General features: G+C 49.9%; 1 protein-coding gene across 4 annotated transcripts in view; it reads right to left on the reverse strand.

The window, feature by feature from the left end:
• Window positions 1-2,930: 2,930 nt before the first annotated feature.
• Window positions 2,931-20,282, reverse strand: part of Gmpr (guanosine monophosphate reductase) — a 43,523-nt gene continuing 26,171 nt past the window's right edge. For 2 of the 4 annotated variants that reach the window (XM_010622903.2, XM_010622904.3), the window contains exons 5-9: window positions 18,363-18,444; window positions 15,971-16,077; window positions 10,357-10,399; window positions 7,297-7,456; window positions 2,931-4,943 (exon numbers count right to left, since the gene is read on the reverse strand). In XM_010622903.2, the coding sequence (XP_010621205.1) occupies window positions 4,763-4,943; window positions 7,297-7,456; window positions 10,357-10,399; window positions 15,971-16,077; window positions 18,363-18,444 (573 nt within the window). In that variant the 3' untranslated portion in view covers window positions 2,931-4,762. The other 2 variants (XM_010622905.3, XM_019207328.2) reach the window with 2 other exon arrangements.

The raw sequence follows: 20,282 nt of genomic DNA on the forward strand, positions 1-20,282 counted from the left end.
TTTTTTTTTTTTTTTTTTGTATATAGAAATTTGTCGTGTCGAAATGATCAGAATTATATGGTTATGGCCTGGAAGAATTGCTGTGTAAAAGGCTCTTAAACTATACTATGCTTACTGTTAAGTTTTTGTTACACATCACCCTCATGGGAAGGAGGGGAACTCTGTATTCTGCTACTGGAGAATACTGTTCATTCCTAGGCTAAAAATACTTCTTGGCGCTCCCTTTTTAGTCTGAACTCTTAAGCCATTGCAACTTCTTTTTCTTCAGAGATGTTGTTTGATATGTTTAGCACTTCCTGTTCTCTAAACCCAAAGAATATAATCCTGAACATGAAGTGTTTCTAAAAGGGATCCTATCTATCAAACAGGACTTGTGGGGACAAAAACAATTTTTTAGCCTTCCTCCCTCCATACACAACCTCAGATGGGGAGGGGCATGCATGATTTTCAATTAAATGCCTCGTTTTATTTTTTGATTGTCCTTTAATAGAGGTTTTAAAAAATGAATGTGGAGCAGTATCTCTGAAGTATCATATTCCTGTCCAAACTTTCAACTTGGGTAATGGAATCTGGACAGCTGTGGGGATATTGAAACACTCCCACCTGCAATTCTTAAATTCAGAATCTCCTCCCCTCTCTTGTTGCCAGTGCAACTGTTCCAGTAGCTAACATTTACCTGTACAAGGGCAGGTGGGATGGTGGCTTCAGTTTTTCAGGTCCCCAATGACGTACTTGCCTACAAATGGTTTGACTGTATTGAAATTAAGTGCATTTGGCCAATAGATAGTATCTATACAATAACAGTGTACGAATTCCCATGACTTATCTTAAAAAGGAATCAAGTCTTCCACTGCAGATAAATTGGAGGCTTCACCCACCCATGTTTTTTTCCCCCCTTTAGTTTGTCTGTTCGTTCGCTGTCTGGATGGCTAATGCGCCTGTCTTTTCTGTGGCCAATCTGAAGGCCTTCGTGGGAAGTGTTGTTTACAGTAATCCTTACCAAGATAACATACTGTCCTCTGGAATACCAAGTTGTGGTGACCCTGGCTTAGAGCTGTTGTTCTACAAAGTTACTAAGAAGCTTCAGTGCATAGGTTTCCTGTACCACCTCACCTTTAAATTATTCTGGACCAGGAGTGGGGTCCATTCTGTAGTCAGTGAATGCTGAACTTGATACCTGTGCATCATCTGGTTCTGTGAATGCTGCCCTCTTGGCTAGGTTTCTCCCTCTTCAGCCTGCACTGCTCAACAGCAAACCCAGTTAGTGTCAACAGAAAGGAGGTTTCAATAGAGTCCTGTCAGTATTTGGGGTCGCCTTCGGATAAGACAGAGTCCTCATTTCTAGCCAGTAGGGTCTGGGCTGCAGAGCCACCTTGAGATTTGTCCCCGTCGATATTTTAACATCAGACTATGCCCATCAAACTTTCAATCGTATGCCTCCCACAGGCCAAGGGAAAATAGACACCAAAACTTGGGTTGAGGGCACTACCAGACTGGCCTAGCCAGTATGGAGGAGAACTAGGGAAGGAATGATGTTTTGCACCTTATTGAAAAGGAAAATTTAAGTGCATACATAGTTAAGAGCTTTTATTGTGACAGGAGAACTTTTTTCCATATGCGTGCATACTCTCTGTAATTCCAGTGTAAAATATTGTACTTGCACTAGCTTTTTTAAAACAAATATTAAAAAATGGAAGAATTCATATTCTATTTTCTAATCGTGGTGTGTCTATTTGTAGGATACACTCGAGTCTGTTTATTGAATTTTATGGTCCCTTTCTTTGATGGTGCTTGCAGGTTTTCTAGGTAGAAATTATTTCATTATTATAATAAAACAATGTTTGATTCAAAATTTGAACAAAATTGTTTTAAATAAATTGTCTGTATACCAGTACAAGTTTATTGTTTCAGTATACTCGTACTAATAAAATAACAGTGCCAATTCCAAATGCGTGGCTTTGCCTTTTGTTGGATCTTCAAAGAAAAGACAAGGTGTTGACGGCCCCTCCTCACCTGTGCTGGGAACCCATGAATTCTCTTTGAGGACAGAGTGGCAAGAGCCACCCGATTCCCTACTGATTTGTTGGGCACGGAGCTGTGCTAAAGAGGTTCTATACTAAAAGGCAAATGTCCTTGTGTCCACTGTCTTGTTCAGCTCAGACTTGTGTCAATACTGATGTTTATAAATGGTTTTTCTTTTAAACATTTGGCAGCTCCACGGACTCACATGATGTGATCAGTGTTATTTCCTAGTTTGGTTGTAAACTGGGTCTGAGGAGGGAAGGCTGAGTCAGGAGCATCCCCTGTGTTTGTTGGGCAATGTGCCACAGGTTTGCAGGGGGCTCAGCAGGTGCCCTGAAAGTCACTTCTCAAGGACCCCTGCCACCAGCCCCGTGACCTGGGTACCATTTGTCTTGCAGTGGGCAACATTTTCAGTGTTCTGAGGCCTGCCGCGTCGCAGCACACAGCTAGGGGTGCTCCTGAGGGATGCAGCCCCTGGAGGTGTCCCTGCCCTTGGACTCCAGACTGCACAGGTGGCCATCCAGTTATGAGCCTGAGGTTAACAGGTGGAAGCCAACTTCAAGGTTCAAGTCAGAGACCTCACCTCATCACCGGCAGGAATGGGGACTCTGTCCCTTCCACCACCACCTGGGTGAGCTGCTGTGGGGACATGCAGCCAGACATCTGCTTGTCTTAGGGTGTGAATGGGTGGTGACTGGGTGAGCCACAGAGACCAGACTAGATGGAGCACCCTGTGTCTTCCTCCAGGGCCGCAGGCTACTGTGGACCGTGCTGTGGGCAAGCCTGCTAAAGCTGTCCTCATCGGCCTCCCCCGTCTGGCTTTCTTTAGGTGCCAATGGACTGGCTGAGTCTGGAGTTTCATGGTGTGACGCCTCCAGGCCTAGCACTGTATTAGGACCAAGGACTAGCTGTGTGCTGCCATGGGGCAGGTAAATGGCACCAAACTTGCCCACCCCCCTGCAGGCACAGAGCCCAGTGGTAAGCAGTGGGGCTGCACGTCTGACCAGTGCCCACATCCTACCTGCTACCGGGTGTGAGCAACACCGCACTAATCCCCTGACCACTGCGAGCGGATGGACTTGCCGAGCCGAGGGGAATGAGACAGTTCTTAGGAAGCCTCTGCTCCGAAATGATCCTCGTATGTTTTGGTTTCACAATAACTCTCACCTTTACTTCCCTAGAAAGTAGACTGCAAGGGACCTACCAGCTTCTGGTTGTGAAAACAGAGAGCTAGTCTTCAGCATCTTTACCAGAACGGGTGAGGCAGCCAGGTGCCGTCCTCCCGGGCCATGCGGTGCAGCACAGGAGCCAGATCTGAGAGGAGGGACGCTGGTGACACCGCACTACAAGAGCGGGAGCCTGGAGCTGGACCTGGTCCTCCAAGACCTTCGCTCACTATCGCAGGTCCTTTTCAAAGCATTTAAGATTTACTTTGCTTTGTGTCTATTTTCCAAATATTTCATAAACACCATCCATCAAGAGAGCCTCACCCAGACAGGCAGAGAGAAGACAGCCCCCGGGCAAGACCCCCATCTTGCTCTACATCCTGCTCTGTCCTGACCACACTCTGATCTCTGCAGTGCAGCCTTTCCTGTTTCTATGGCTACGAAAGCAATTCTTTTAAGAGTGGGGGCGGTGGATTAGTGCTAAAAGCTGCTGGACCTTTAAATGTTTTCCTTAAAAGACTAAAAATGGGCTTGCACCTCCCCACTGTGATGCTGTGGCTGGATCCTTCCGGTTCCACAGGATGTCAGGTAATGGACGCCTTCCTCAGTAGCATGGTGTGTGCTCTTTCTCTACTCTAGGCCCCTGCTTGCCTTTCAGAGAAAATCTCCCGTACTTGCTTCGTTCACCTTAACAAGAAAAGCAAAATATTCTGGCGCGCATGAACTTTAAAGTCCTCACACTCGAGTGGTACCTCAACTCGAGTGGCCACTGTGGGTCCCTTCTGCAAGACAAAGCCAGCGTCACCCGCAACGTGCTCCTTCCTCCGACGCATGAATCCCAATAAGGGAAAGGTTGTAACTCACGTTTTAAACTAACGCATTTTAGGGGCCAACTAGCAAAGCCTCTGTCTTTCAGCAGGATTCCACCTGTCATTCTTCACGCATGATCTTTGAATACACACCTCGTGGGATTTGAAGATAATTGACAACTTCTGAGAGGGGCCAGCCTGACAAGCTGGAACTGAGAAGAGAAGGAATCAAAGGATGGAAGAAAACAAAACGAAATCCCAGGACAGGGCCAGCTCCCTAGAAACAGCTTTTGCTCTTTTCCAGCAACCACCGGAGGGAGAGGATGCCAGCTGCTGTGACTCAGCCCAGCCCTTCTCAAGGTTTCCTATGCTGGCAACCAAGAGCACCACTTACCTGGGCAGGGAAGGCAGCAGCACTATCACTAAGGACCCCATGCAAGTTGACTTAAATGCAAACTCCAGCACCCAATGAAATTTCAAGATAATAGCATTATATTAAAGTAAAACCATTTTCTTTAAAAAAAAAAGGGGGGGGTGCATGTCAACAATGAGACTGAGTCCTGGGCCCCTGACCCAATCAGGGCCCTGCTTTGGGGCCTCAAGAAGGCACTAGGGAGCCCCAAAGCCTCCAGGCAGTGGAAGGGGAGAAAAGATGCAGCATTCCACCATTCGGGAGCAGGCAGCAGCTCTGGCACGATGGACCGGAGGGAGGTGGGCAAAGCAGGTGTGCGAGATGGCGATGGCAGCTCCAGCTTCATCCCATGGTTAACTGAACACAGAGTTGTGCTGCTGGGTCACCCGGATGAACGTTGCTCTCCTGCTGAGCTCCTTGAGCTTGGCAGCCCCCACATAGGTGCAGGTAGACCTCAGTCCCCCAAGAATGTCCAGAATTGTGTGGTCCACATCCCCTTTGTAAGGCACTTCCACAGTCTTGCCCTCCGAGGCTCTGGAAGAGGGAAACTTTCTTTGTATCCGGCTGCTCTCTCCCTGAGCACCAGCTAGAACAAGTCCCAGCTGTCATGGTTAGCAGCCCCAGGTACTCAGCCAGATGCGCCCTCAGCCCCACTCCATTCCCACTGTGTGCCCAGCCTTCTGCCCCTGTATACACCAGCCTGCAAACAACCGACCACAGGGAGACAGACTTGGTGGTTCCAGCCATGCCTGCCCTTCTGCACCAGAGATGGAAAGAGCTCAGAGCTCTGCCTCCCCAAGGGCCAGCTCTACCACGGGACCCTGAGTGTCATCAAAGGGGCCACTCTGCCAGCCTAGGTTACCGGGAAACACCTCCCCAGACACGCACACTGAGGGCCTGCTCCTCAGGGCACCCTTTGTTGGGCACCCCAGCTGCCAGCTCACCCCTCCTGCTCTCCTCACTCAGGTTAGCACACCTGTCACCTGGGGCGTGGAGGAGACCTGGAGCAGAAGCAAGAACTGTCTGAGGACAGAGACCACAGGGCTTTTACATCCTTTACATCTTCAGAGCAGGTGTGGCATAGAGCACAGCCACTAAGCAACCTGTCTCCCCTGAGTGCTGTCCCTGTCTTCACAAGTCCTCCAAGTTGCACTGCCTTGTTCCATAAATCAGGTCGTCATGAGGTAACAAGGTAACACAGTCCACGCTTGCTTTTGCAGAGGTTGATGAGGGGACAGCTGACATCCACATAAGCCCTCGTCTAAGGGCAGAGCATAAGTGACCACATTCTGGAACTTTCTGTGGCTGCTCTCATCAACCTGAAAAACTGCTACTCTTGATCAGCAACTTCAGTACCTAGGATTTCAAAAGGATGTTAACTTTTGTTCACTAAACACATGCGACTCCCCTTTGGATGAAATCCAGCAACTCGAGCCATCAACTGTACAAAGGGCCAGCCCCGTGCCTGGTGGAAGCCAGAGTACCACACCCCAAAGGCGCAGGTCCTAGCACAGGACCTGTGCCAGCAGTGACTATTTCACTGCTCAGACATCTCCATGGCCTTCCCACGGGAATTACCCAGATTCTCACTGTTGCCGCTTTGCTGACTGCTGATGTCGCCTCTCCCAAGTCACACTGAAGGCTGCTCATCTGTGAATGGAGGCACTTGGACCTGCCTCCCAGGACCAGGTGAGAAATGATGAGAGGGAACGAACTAGCAACGGCATTAAACCCAACGTCAAAGTAGGGAATCATTCTCATGACAAGATCATAGGCACAAGGCTGTAGTTGCCAAAAGAACAGACAGAACCGACACAGATTGTAAGACTCAGGCTACCTGTTCTAATTCCTTCAGCACTTGACTTCCATTTCATGAATCTTATTTGTGACAGAGACTCCTCAACTCCCAGAACATGGATTTTCTTTCAATACTTCGGCATGTGTGTGTGCCAGAGCCTCATCTGGCCACAACTTTTCTGAGGACCCCAAATGATAGCTACAGGGCAGAAAAATGTCCTCCAAGCAAAACCTCTAGCAGTGGCTCAGCCACGCAAGCCCACTCCATTTCAACACGGAGTAGATACCACCCGAGCCACGGGACAGTAGCAATAGTTGGTGGCCCAACGTCTTGGCCATGGGTCAGGGTGGCGCTGAGGCAGTCACCCCCCGCCCACCCCATCGGTTATGAAGCGAAAGGGCCTCATGAGCCTTGCATAACGTGACCAAGTCCCAGGCCCTCAACATGAGCGTGTGGCTCTGGGACAAGTGCTAGGAAGCTCAGCATCAGCCAGTTCAGGCTTGGAGTCCACCCTACAATGGAGGTGGTGCCTGAAAACAGGCAAGAAGCCGCGCTACCTACAGAAAGGCAGCCAGAGCCAGTGCCTGACCACCACCTCTGCCCAGCCCCCTTTGTGCAGCTTAGGAGCAGCAGCTGTGGCTGTTACAGGAAGCAAGGACCAACTCTGAGGGGTGGGGCAAGAGCGAGTCACTGCTATCCATTAAAGCACAAGTGCAGACTCTGGACACAGAGAGGAAACAGGAAAGGTTAAAGCGTCAGCAGAAGCAAGCCACGCTGCTGCAGTGCAGAGTGACAGTTAAAAGAGCTGGAAATAATTGCCTCTTACTTGCCAGCACGCAGAGGCAAGTGAGAGGTCTGAATAAGCCGGTACGGCACGTAGCAGCCTGCGGGAAGGGCCCAGGCACCACACAGGTCTATGGCACCCACAACCTGCGCTTCAACCTGACTCCTACAGCCTGAAGGCTTCTCAGGCCTGAGACGGGAGGTTGTGGGGACAGCTCAGCCAAAGCCCTACAGAGCAAGGCGACACTCCCCGAGCCCGGCATGTCCGGGATCCCCTCCATAACCACTGCTTAGGCCCGGCCTTACCTGTACTCAGCCACTCCTCCTGCGTGTTTCTTCATGGCTGTTTCTGAGCTCATCCCATAGAAGAGCTTGAGTTTCTGTCCGTTCCTCTCGATCACTTCCCCTGCACACTCGGTGTGGCCCGAGAACATCCCTCCCAGCATCACAAAGTCAGCTCCGGCTCCTGCACACCAGCGAGGGGACAGGGCAACAATGGAGGAAAGGTCAGGGAAGATAGGTTCTAGAAAGGTGTGAGTCTTCCCTGACTCCCCCTTTCCCTCTAGGGAGAAGGCCCAGGCCACAGGTCACAGCCAATGAGAGATGCAGAGCTCTCACCGACCACCACCAACTGCTTAGAGATGCGATGTCTTCCTGCCAGAGGTCTCTTAGGTTCGGGTAAACATTAAGAAGCATGCATCATCAGCCAGGAGCTGATCTTTGCACTTTGGGAGCCTGAGGTAGGAGGCTCTGAATTTCAGGTCCTGCCTTGCCAACACAGCGAGACCCTAATGGCTGGGGGTGCCACCTAGTGCGAAGGCCCTGAGTTCAAGCCCCAGTAGCACCACATCTGCCAGCACCTTAGCACACTGTCTATTTGTGCCCTAACACAGTAACTCCCATGGCGTCCCCCCCTCAGACACTGAGTCTCTCTCTCTCTCAATTGCTCCTCACTGGTGCTGTATAGAGATCAGGAAGAGCACAGAGCATACTCCTCCTCTGTATTCTAGCCTGAGTGTTGAAGAAACCCCTCCATAAAGCATGGAGAAAACTCCCTGTATCGCCACCTAGGATATGAGACTTACAGAGCAAATAACACGCCATGACGTTTCCTAGACCCCCCCGAGACTAGCTACACTGGCACGGGACCAGGCCTGGGTCTGTGTGTCCACCCCCCGCCACCGAAGCAGGAAAGGCACACATTCCTCACCCTGTTCTGGGATAGCCCTGCCGAGTGGCTCTTCGTCAAACATTAAGTGCTGCAGTTTGAATGTGTCCCCCAGACTTCAGGTTGGAAATGTAATCCCCCCTTCTATACAGAGCTGGTAAGTGGAGGGTAGGACCTTTGGGAGGTCACCAGGAGTTAGTGAGGTCATGAGGTTGAGACACCCTGACAGCATCAGCAGCCTCACACAAGAGACCTGAGCTAGCACGGGGCATCCATGTTGGCTTGAAGCATGCATCTCCTGCTGCACAGGAAAGGGCTGGTCTAGAGCTCTGTGCGGTGGCTGGGCTGTTCCTCACTGTCTCACCCTGTGACACCTCTGGTGTGTTTGACACAGCAAGAAGGCACTCACCAGAAACCAAGAGGATGGTGCCTCTCTGACTTCCCAGCCTTCTGAACCATGAGCCCCATAAACTTCTATTCATGTAAACTACCTAGTCCTGGTAGTTTGTACCAGATGGCCCCACGGTGGGCATCAGGCCCTCCCACTCAGCCTTACAGAAAGGCGTGCTCTTGGCCTGGCATGAAGGGAGCAAGTTCTGTGCAGCAGCAACCTTCCCTATATGTTTCCTAACACCACTGCTGGTTCCTCCCGGTCCTCCTATCAGGAGGGTAACTGGTATCTGGCGCCCACCACCCCAGGAGTCTACAGAGGGGACACAGAGCAGAGTTCCACATAAAACCATGCTTAAAGAGGCTCCAAATTATTTTTTTACAGGGGGGCTGGGTACTGGGCCTGGAATCCAGGCCTCACACATGCTCTGCCAGAGCTACATTCCAGCTGTTTTTGGAGACAGAGTCTCCATTCTGAGGCTGGCCTCACACTTGTGATTTCCCATGTAGCCAGGATTATAGGCATGAGCCACTGTGCCTGGCCGTCACAGCCTTTAAGCAGCATTTTCCCTGCCAAGGTCCCTCTCCCTCCACTGAGGCTCTGCACCGATGGAAGAAAAGATGCCCAAGAGAAACGGAGCTGCGTGTGAATCCAAAGGCCAGCAACTGTTATCCACAAGGCACCTTCTTAATGCCCAGTCACTTGAATGTGTGTTCAGCAGCCCCCTGTGCTCACAGCAGGTAGAAGAATGAGAAGGGAGCCAAGGTGGGCAATCATTCAATACAATGTCTACAGCGGTGATCCTTAATACGGGATGGGAACAGGAGTTAGCAGAGGCCTGAGTTCCCCCTGCCCTGAACTTGAGGACTGTGACCGTATCACCACTCCTGGGCCCTCTGTGCTCTCTGCCATGGAAACAGATGAGCTGGACTAGCAGGAGGTCTGCACATCTCTTTCCATGGCTCATATCTGTGAGCAGACTAGGATGGTCTTTTTATGTCATTCTCTCAATTGCTATGAGAGTGCCCCGGGTCTCCCCTCTCTGTCACTATCAGAGTTTTTGTTGAAAAACAAAACAATTTCTAAGAAAATGTCCTGCTATCACAAATCTTTTTTTGTTTTTGTACCAGGAAAGGGTGGGGACACTGGAGCTTTGTCTTTGCCTCCTGCCAGCACCTGTAGCTCCCTCTGAACAGTGTGCAGCCAGGCAGGTCTGACGTCTGTTTGCCAACATTACGTAGCCATATGAGGCTCAGCAGCCCTATTTTACTGCCCCTTGTGTTGAGATGCTGGTTTTCCAGTGCTTTTCTGGGAAACTCCCAGGACACACCAGCCCCTGCAGCCCCCTAATGGGAAGCAGGCACCTGAGTCTCTGGCAAGAAATTGGCCAGGACTCTCCCAGGGAATTACTCCATGTTAAGTCAAAAAGGGCCCCTGTGGGCTGTGGGTGCAGCTCACGGGTACAGTGCTTGCCTAGCACGTACAAAGCCCTGTGTTCCACTCCTAGAACCACAAAAAAGTGGGGAGGAGCTGTCATCCCTACACGTGGGACCTGGCACTGTCCTCTTCCAGGGGTGCTCTAAGCCGGGCCTTCCCCAGTGAAGAGGTGGTAACTTCACCCACTACTGGCCCGCAGGATGACACCCTAGATCCATGTGGGCATCTGGAAGGCACAGCCACAGATGGAAACCAAACCAAGACCAAGATCTCGGCCACCTGGGAAGGAAATGCAGGGAGCGGAAACTCTAGCCAGGCCCAGAACTCCCCCATGTCCACCACACCCTCCACACCACAGCTGGGTCCTTACCAAAGGCTTTGGCGACATCTCCTGGACACGTGCAGCCTCCGTCCTTCAAAGAGCAAGGAGAGGATGTCAGGTGGGGAGGTCAGCCAGGCCGTCCTCTCCTGGGGTGACTCGGGGACTGGGAGTTCGTACCTCCTGGCCCACAGCCCAAGGACAAGTTTGCTGGTCTAGTTTGCTCCCCCAGATATTCCACCCCATGTCCCCCAATTCCCAGCCAGTGTCCTCTGTGGGTCGGGGCCTGGTACCTGCTCCCCGGGAGGAGGAAGCAGGAGTGCTGAGCTGCAGCAGGCCTGGCTCCTTCTCTGCCAGCCCCTGACACAACAGCCCAGCCTTGACCGGCCACGGTCCATCTCCCTCGGGGGGGGGTCACCTTTCCCTGACAACACAGGTCTCAGCTTTCTAGCTATTTGGCAGATTGGCCATTCCAGCAGCTAGGACTCCAGCCCTGCTTCCTACTTCCTTGCACGTCTGATCAAGAGAGAGGCATGGAGACTTCTTTCCCTGTAGGAACATTTCCTGACTGCAATCATTTCCTCCATCAAGTGTGTTGTTCTGCATGGCTTCCCCATCCCCCAGAGGGCCACAGGTCACAGGCCTGATGTCAAGGCAGGCTCTGCATCGTGGGTATGTGGCCCGAGCCCTCACGTGAGGACCAAAACAGGCCAGGGGCTCCAGGCACCCTATTACTGCTGCCAGTGCCAGCAGGTTTGCTTATATTCTCACACCAGGTACAACCTCTGCACGCCCCTCCTCCTGTGCCCCATTGATTAATTTTCAAGGGCTTCATCACTATCAAAGCCAGCACTACTCAAGAGGCTTCCAACCCATAACTGTAATTCAATAAACAATTACTTCTAATTAAAATAGGACCCTACCAAACTGACCCAAAAATAAAACGCTTTTGCTTGCTTGTAGATGTGCAAGGGTGTCTCCTACGGGCTCCTGAAAATCCCCCAAGGCTGTGGTCTGTGACAAGGCCAGCCTGCACGCCCTGTGTTCCTGGGACCACAAGAAAACAAGCCCTTTTCTTCCCTGGATGAGCCTACAAGTCCAGTTAACATGACCTCAATACATGCCACAGAGAGGAAGCCATCGCTTCTGTGTGTATTTATGAAACAGACACAGTGAAGCTGAGAAGCCCAACTGCACATTTAAATAAGTGAGATCTACAATGCCATAAGATAAGCTTGCGCCCTTCTAGCATGTACATAATTTCCATATGCTGCTCAAGGCAACCTCTCATGTTCACAGGAGGCAGCAGAAGGGCACCAGCCTGCAAGCTGAGATGCATTTCCCCCACGCAGAAGAAACTCACAGCTACTGGAAGGTTGTTCAGAGAAGAACAATTTGGCATGTATTTTGTCCCCATACAAATGTTCAAACCAGTAAATTTACAAGAGTTACTTGCTTTGTTAATAGGAAACTAACATGATCTTTCCGGGAGAAACAGTATCACAGGACACGAGAGGTGGTCTGATTTGTGAATTCTCTGTATGTCTGTTCTGCTTAAAAACATTTGCTCGCGCCTAACCCAGAGGCTGGGAAGGAACCTGGGGCAGACGGAGAATGGAGTCGAAATCAAGCACCTCAAACGCACCAGAAACTATTACAAACTTAAAAAGTCATCTTTCCATTCAGACACAAGAATCAGAAGTTGATAAGTTGTAAGTGGGAGGAAAAATGAAACTCAGAAAGGCCAATTTTCCCAGGGTGACACAGCTATAAAAATAGAAAAGACTAGAATTAGTTAAGATTTTTTTTTCCTTTGCAGTACTGGAGTATTGAATCTAGGGCCTTCACATTAAACTATACATCCTTACCCTCATTTTAATTTTGAGACAGAGTCTTGTTAAATTGCCATGCTGCCCTGGCTTGAAATCAAACCTTTGATCCTCCTGCCTCAGTTTCCCAAAATGCTAGGATCACAGATGTGTGCCACCACGCCCAGTTTAAGATGCCTGCATTTCTGATAATGCTTGTTTCCTTTAAAAAGTGTATTTGGTTTTTCCCAGGTTAAGCTTATTGTATTGACTTCAAACATAAGATTAAATTACAGCATTTAATGAATTTGGTTAGGTCTAAGTAACAGCATAACAAGAGAAAATTAACCGCTCACACCTTGGTCTCCGTCCACAGAGAGGCTCTCTGCCTTCCTGAATGAAGCCCACCGAGGCCGCAATAAGTAGAAACAGGAGGCAAGGCCAGCTGCGGATCATGAGGCCCTGTCCTGGGGGGGCAACAGCACAGATGTGCTAGGCCAGTGGCCTAAGTGTGAAATGAGACAGCTAGAAGGAAACTGGACAACGTTACGGGCTCCCACACATCTGAAGGCTCAGAACTTGGCAAGTGGGAGAGCCTGGCTGGGAAACTTAACAAAGTGACAGTGGGGGCCATGGCCCCAGCCAGGCAGCATAGCTGGTTGGCAGGAGTGAGCCGAAGAGCAGGATCCTATCCCCAGGTAAGCCTTCGGATTTCTTCTGGCTACAAACTGAATTCCTAACCCCCTGTGGGAAATCTCCCACCGCTCACAGAACCCCGCGGCACACAGCGAGGCTCCTAAGAACCAGGCATAGTAGGCCTGGGCTGTCACCGCCCCCGACGCTCACAGGCAGGTAAGCTGCTCACCTCGGGTGAGATGAGCCAGGGAGGCCGAGCTTCCTCTGTATGGGCCAAACTGGAGGGTGCCTGGGAGTGACCAGGAGGGCTTGGGAAGCCAGGCTCCTGGGCCTCGCCTTCGGAGTTTCCGACCTGTACGCCAGGTCTGGGGTGGCACTCAATTTCTAACAAGTTCCCAGCTGACACTGCTGCCGGTGTCTGGGCCCCACACTTAGAAGACAACAGCAAAATTAGCTGTGCATTAGGTGATGCTACGCAGAGAGACCTTAACCAACTACCCCGCCCTGCCCGATAGTTCTATCTACTGAGCAAGGTGGGAGTTTCCAGAAAGACTTAAGGATGTCTCAAAGTAAGCCCCGGGAAAAACTATCAGTCTGACTTCTTCCCCCTCGGAAACAGTGATCATATATGATACAGGGTCCCAATTTTGATTAAGACTCTTGATGAAAATGATCAGGTGATGGTGACGTGTAACTAATTACACAGAAGCTTCTGGGAGTCTGGCTCACCATGACAGGCTCCAGGGATGTCTGCAAAGCAAGCTCCCCTGGTGAGTCTCAGGCAGCCAGCCTAAAACACGGCTGCAGAAGCCTTCAAGAACTGCTAGCAGCCTGCAGCAGGGGGCTGCTTGGTGGCTTTGGTGAGATAACACTTAGCAAATGTAAAGCGATAATTCTGCATCAGCCTTTTAGGTACTAGCGTTGATAAAGAGATATTAATCTGTTCACTGGGGCAAGAGATAGAGACTGTCAAGTAGTAGGTCTTAGAACTGTCATTAACCAATGAACTCTGGCCACTTATTTTAGCTTCCAGCACATAGTAGATGCTCAATAAATACTTGCTGAATGAATGGATGGGTGGATGAAACAATTAGATGAAGAAGTAGAAGGCACAGGGGCCATCTGCTCTGCACTGTGCGTAGAGGACCTGGACCCAGCTTGGGTTCCGAGTCATGTGACATGAGGCAGAGCCTGCAGGTTCAAATGCTACAGGAGCTCAAGTGGGACTCTATACATGTGGGTTTTGAAATAATATGATGATACTGTAAGAGCAAGCCAAGAAATCAGACTTCAATAAGCAGTAAAATCACAAGGTGTCCTTCGACAGAGATACATACTTTCTCAAATTTTGGTTTTTAAAAACATTACCTATAGGCACTTTCATTTGGAAGCTCAGCCTAACAAATGCATAAGTGTAAAGATTTGAAGATTTAATCTATTAAACACAAGAACCACTAAAACTATCCCACCACTACAGATCTGTAAATATATGCCTGCAAATACACACAACTACATAAACATATGTGTATTTATCTGTCAGTTTTACTGATGGATTTAACCAAGCATAAATCAAAAACATCTGAGTAAAGAAAAATGTGCATCTGTAGTGAACATATACAGATTTGTTTCTTGCCATTATTGCCTAACCTGGTTTCCACAAGGGGGCCTGTGACCAGCCCAAGATACCAAGGGATGACTTGCACTTCTATTTCTAGATAAAATATCCACCTAGGGGAAGCCACGGTTCTAGCTATCATGGGCTGTCAGAGCTGACCTTCTCCTGTGCTTGGCATCTCACTTCGGGATAACCATCTGCCACAGTTTGAATGGTGGTCCTGTGGATAAAGCCGGAGAGTGGAGAAGAGACTGGAACTTCGCATTCATTTGTTCAGTCCTTAAGAACATGCAGCAGCTGGTGACCTGGCATCAGCCCACCAGGAGCTCTGAGGGATGCTGTGTGCCTGTGACCACTCCCTCCTTCCCACACACGCTCTGAACTGGCCCTTGGTTACTGCGAGCCACTGGCAGCATCTCCACAGCAGCTCCCTCCCTCCTGCTGTGGCTCCTTTCCCCCAGCCTCCCGAGTTCTAGCCCTGGCCTCCAAGTCCTCAGTCTGTCTATTTGGGCCTGGATCCTCTGCATCACCTCAGGGCCCCCCGCACCTCCACATCCTCCTGCCCTCATCCACCCCCCAGGCTCCCATGAGTGCTGGGCTGTTAAGCTCAAAGTCTCCAGCCATGAACCCAATGCCCCCTAGATCTCCCCTCTGGTGGCCCCAGCATCCAGAAACCACATGTCCTGCTGTCCCCGCCTTCTGAACAGTCCCGTCACCTCCCACCCCTGCCTGGATCACACATCAGCTCCCTTCTCAGCCTGCCCCTTCCCAGCACTTTGTAAGGCAGCCAGCTCGAAGTTTCCAAAGACTAGAGGAGATGGTCGCAGTCCTCAGTGTGGCCCCCACGGTCCCTGTCCGCACCTGCCCGGAGCTGTCATCCCTGATTCCCCCACCCCACGGACACCCTGCCCTCCTCACTGCCAACACCATGGCTTTGGGGTCCCCGGCATCTCATTCTCTCGTTTCCCCAGTGCTTTTCAGTTCCTTTCTCGCCCGCCATTTGGAGCACTCTATCAGGCCTCTCTGTCGCCCAAATCTGGGATTTTGTGGCCTACATTCACTTGTCACTGCCTGCTCCCTCAGAACACAGGATCTTACTGCAAACAGGATCCTGTAGGTGTAATGAGTTAAGCCAGGACATCCTGGAGCCGGGTGGCCCTAAACCAACAGTACCAGGGTACTTACAAAAAGGAAAAGGACTGGACAGAGAGGCACACACACAGGGCGCATGGTGGGGACCAAAGGGAGGCCCCCAGCCCAGGAACTGGCAGGTGGAGAAGAGGCCTCTGTCAGACAACAGCGTGAATGCCCATGGAGCTTACCATCCAGCAGAGAAAACAGCCTAGACTTTAGGCACCAGCATCTAAAGCTACAAGGTGCTGAAACTGTGCTGTGTAAGTCCGTGGTGCTTTGTGCTGACAGCCTCGGCAAAGCACCAGCTGGCCCGTGTTCTCAAGGCCATCTGTAAACTCCTGAAAGCACAGTGCACCACCTCTCCACCTGCAAGCATGCCGAAGAGGAGCCTGGGAGCAGGGCGCCTCCCAGCCAGGCCTCCAGGCCCCCTCCCGCCCTCCCACGAAGGGTCCCTGTGCCCTGTGCCACTCACAGAGATGATGTGCCCCTTGAGACCGTGGGCGGAGTCTGCACACTCGATCACTGCGCTCAGCTGGGGGTAGCCCACCCCGGTCTTGGTGCGGGTGGTGCACACGGAACCTACAGAGGAAGGGAGACCCCAAAGAGACATCAGACGCGAGCAGAATGACATAACATAAGCCTACACCTTCCTTTCATGTGGCTCCCCGCCAGTGACAGCGGTGAACCTTCCAGGGCAGAGGACATGTCATGTGCATGGGCTCCCACTGCTGGCCACCAGCACCGTCTGCAGTACCATCCTCCACTGCCGTCCCGGAGTCGCTTTTCCCTCTCCCATCACGCCCATCTCTGTCACTCTCCCCCGTGGCACAGGCTCCCCACTGAAGTATTCAAACTCCCTTTCCTTCCCTGTGCCCTTGGTCTCCTACCACCCTCCCAGGGTCCTCCTGCAGCTGCTTGGGTCTTCTGGGCTTTCAGCGTTTCTCAAATGATAAACTCTCCAAGCCTCGCCACCTCCTGACCAGTGAAACCCCAAATCAGGTGCCTCACAGAGGTCAAAAGGCCTTACAGGGCCTGGCCCCCAGGAAGCCCCAGCAAGGAAGAGGCACGCTGGATACCCACACCCTCACGCTTGCTCAACTGTCCTCAACATGAAGGGCCGCTTGTCCTTCTCAGTCCTGTAGCCTACCTCCCTGTGGTCTGCTCTGAGTCCCCATTCACCCCAAACCCTGAGGTCAGCACCCAGAATCTTGGACTCCCTCCTTTCCAGTCAAACCCTGCCCTGGCTGGATCCGCCCATGGGGAGCAGAGGCTCTCTCACCACATGTCCCCCACTCCCCTTCAAAGCTGCCACTGCCTCCAGGAAGCAGGCACCTCCTACCTACCAAATCAGTGAGATCAAGCACCACCTGCGACCCTCCTCTCTCACTTCTCTTCTCTGTGCTGCTGACCAATGACTTCAGTCCCTCCAAAGGGGCAGATGGCTCCCCACTTAGGTGTTCTCTCTCTAAACACTCTGGCCTCTGTACCAACCCCCCACCGCCAGCCAATCCTTCCTCATCTTTCAAGCTTTGTCTTCACTGCCCCAGGGAAATGTATTTCTTTCCAGCAGAAGCACTTACATAATATTTGTGTAAGAAGGCCAGGGCTGTTTGCTCTGCTGGATGGTAAGCTCCATAGACGTTCACACTGTCGTCTAACAGAGGGGAGAAGAGAGCCCAGGGCCTAATAAGGCCTCTACATTCACTTGAAGAATGTGCGGCCTCAAGAATGAATGAGTCACCCACATCCCACATCCAGGCCGTGTCCCCGGCTCTGCCACTGGTTCAGCTCCTCCTGGATGTACCGTGTCCATTATGGGTGCTCTGGAGCCAGGCTAAAGGCAGACTGGCCTTATTTGGAACTCTTGTTCCCAATGTTATTAATGCCCTGAGTGGTAACACAGAAACCATTCTAAAACACAGAGTTGAAAGTCTCCCTGTATATTAAAAGCTTGGGTATTTCATGAGCATTTAGGGCTAGTCTTCCTAATGTTCTTTTCATATACTTCCTATTCCCCCAAGAACGACAGCTCGGCTAAGTCACAACCCAAAGAGATCCTTGGCCCCAGCAGCATTTTCCCTCCCACAGACTCCACTCATTGCTTTACAGGCCGCTTCCTTTTTTGATTGTGTCTTTTGGCTGAGAAGTATTTTTTAAAATTGTTTGTTGTGTTTTAGTCCCAACTGAAAACGTGCATCTTCTTTCCTTCTCTGGTAGTGTCTTGGTTAATAATGGATGCACAAGGCGAATTTTAAAACACGACAGTGATGTCAACCACAAGTATGGCAGAAAGGAAAGGTGAGCACCAGCTGACCCCAGAGAAACGGTCCCACCCAGTGTAAAATCAGAAGGGCTCCACCTCATTCCTTCAGAGATGAGCCTAGGAGAGAAAGTTTGAGATGGGCAAAATCCTGACTGAGAGGTCCAGGTGAGGAGCCAACAGCAATAACTTCCAGGTTCAAACATGGCCTCCTAGTCACAAGCCTTTTTTTTCAATGTTTTGGATCCTTCGAACATTTACATAAATTTGAGCCATTCTTGTCCATTAGCCGTCCTCGTGGATTCATTACCCTTCACCTTGCTCTTCAAGGTATATGGACCATTAATATTATCTGCATTCTTTTCTTCTACATTTGTGTTTTGAAATCAAGATCTCATATTCCAAACCACCAAAAAGCACATTTAGAAGGTGCCTGGGGACATGAGGAAGTAGCTGAATGACATCTCTTTCTCAGGAGCTTTGTCTGGAAGCTCAATGATGCTCCCAGGGGAAAAAAAAAAAAAAATGAGTCATTCTTGCCTTCCTTCAGCCACTGCCAGTGTCACAAGTCCTAGGTCCCACTCCTCCCCACAACAGGTCTTACCTGGTCCCACTCCCACTTTGATGATATCTGCTCCAGAAAGAATAAGCTCTTCCACCATCTCTCCTGTTACCACATTCCCTGCCTGGAAAAAAAACAATACAGCTCATGATTGGGGACAACTCCTGGGAGTCCGAAGGTGAAGGAGGACTCAAGGATGTGTATGTCTCAAAGCCACCAGGCCACCAGGGGACAGAACGAAAAAAGATAACACTGGACTCGATTCCTGCAGTCTATTTAAGTCTAAAGATGGTGGACCCAACTGCTCCCCTGACTTCCCTCCCTACCGAAGAAAACCTAGAATGAGACACCTGCAGACCACTTTTGGGAAAACTGCCTGTGTGAGCTGATGGCACGGAAAGGCACAAAATTAGGTAATTTTAGAAGGAGAAGAGATTGAGGAGGGTCTAGGTATGAGCTTTGTCCACATCTCAGCAACTGACCAAACAAAATCTTCCAGAGCAATGAAACATACTCAACTGATCAAAATCCTTACTGTTGGCATAAAAGGCTTCAGTTTGAAAGACCCCTAAGGAATCTTTACAGAACACCAGAGCCAGCATCAGAAAACTACTGATTATCTCACAGAGGAGACCACTAGGGCAGTTAGGCCCCAGGGACCACAAGCCACGGGCTCATTCTCCACTTACAGAACAGGAAGCGTGGGCACGGAGAAGAAACACAGAAAGCCAGGAAGTGGCAGAATCCTTCAACCAGAAGAATGCATCTGGTTTGGAAATAGTACAAGTTCTTTCACTGCAGGAATCTAGGAGCGCAAAAATAGCCCTTTTTATTACAACTCGCTGCCCCGTGGATTCTTCAGCTGGTGCATAGGGTGCCTGGCAAGGTGCCCTGTCTGAGTTCCTACAGCCATGCAAAGTCATATTCTGCAAAATGCATTCTATTTACAAGGAAGCCCAAGCGTCTTTTCACTGAACTGACTCCCAGAGAAGAGTTTTCTTTTTTAACTTAGACAAAGTGACTTCAACTTCACAGTAAAGGCTGCTGGAAAGGGTGATGAGGCAGGCAAAGCTACTATAATGCAAATCCCACCTGACAATGGACCAATGGCAGAAGGCCCAGAAAGCGGATTAGAGGTGGCTTAAAGTTCAAATTCAGAGGAAAACCTTCAATACTTGCATAAATACTTTCATAAAAGTGAAAAAACAAAGATGGAGCTGTCTATGTAAAAATGAAACACACACACAAACACACATGCTCACGCAATCAACAAATACCCCGGAGAGAAAAATGTGTACAATGGAACAAAGAGTTACTAACCTTCACTTAATAAAAACTATTAGAAATTCTTAACACACTAACACCTCATGAAATAAATACCAAAGGACATGATCAAACTAATAAAAGTGGCTAAAAAGAGGGAAAGTGTTTACCCTCACTAAGAATCAAAATGAAGATACTGGTGTGGTGCTACTTTTCATTTAACAAATTACTACCTCGGTAAACACTAAATGCTAGAGAAAAACATCAGACTCTCCACCAGTGTGATGTCTATCTTAGGACAAGTTTTCCTAGAAAGCAATTTGTCCATACAGAAGAAATGCAAAAATATCCTTTGATCCAACAATTCTAAGATTCCCAAGGAAATCATTATAAATGAGGTTAGATTTAACTATAAAGATGTATCATTTGTTTCAGTACAAAATTGTAAATATATTCCCAAAATAGGAATGGTTCAACAACTTTAAAAATCATGGGGTGTTTGTGCGTTGTGTGTGTTGCCAAAGATAGAAGGGATAGCCTCGCACAAAGTAAGTTCTGTACCACTGAGTTACAACCTGCCCTGTGTAATATTTTTTGGAGAAGCTTAATGGTGAGGGGGATGCTTAAATACTTTCAGTATAATGCTGGGAAAGTAATAAGATCTCAATCTTGAGGGGGGGGAGAAAGGGAGAGAGGAGG

Source organism: Fukomys damarensis, unplaced genomic scaffold (assembly GCF_012274545.1).
Source record: "Fukomys damarensis isolate Sample0158 unplaced genomic scaffold, DMR_v1.0_HiC HiC_scaffold_10, whole genome shotgun sequence".
In the NCBI taxonomy this organism is placed as follows: Eukaryota; Metazoa; Chordata; class Mammalia; order Rodentia; family Bathyergidae; genus Fukomys; species Fukomys damarensis.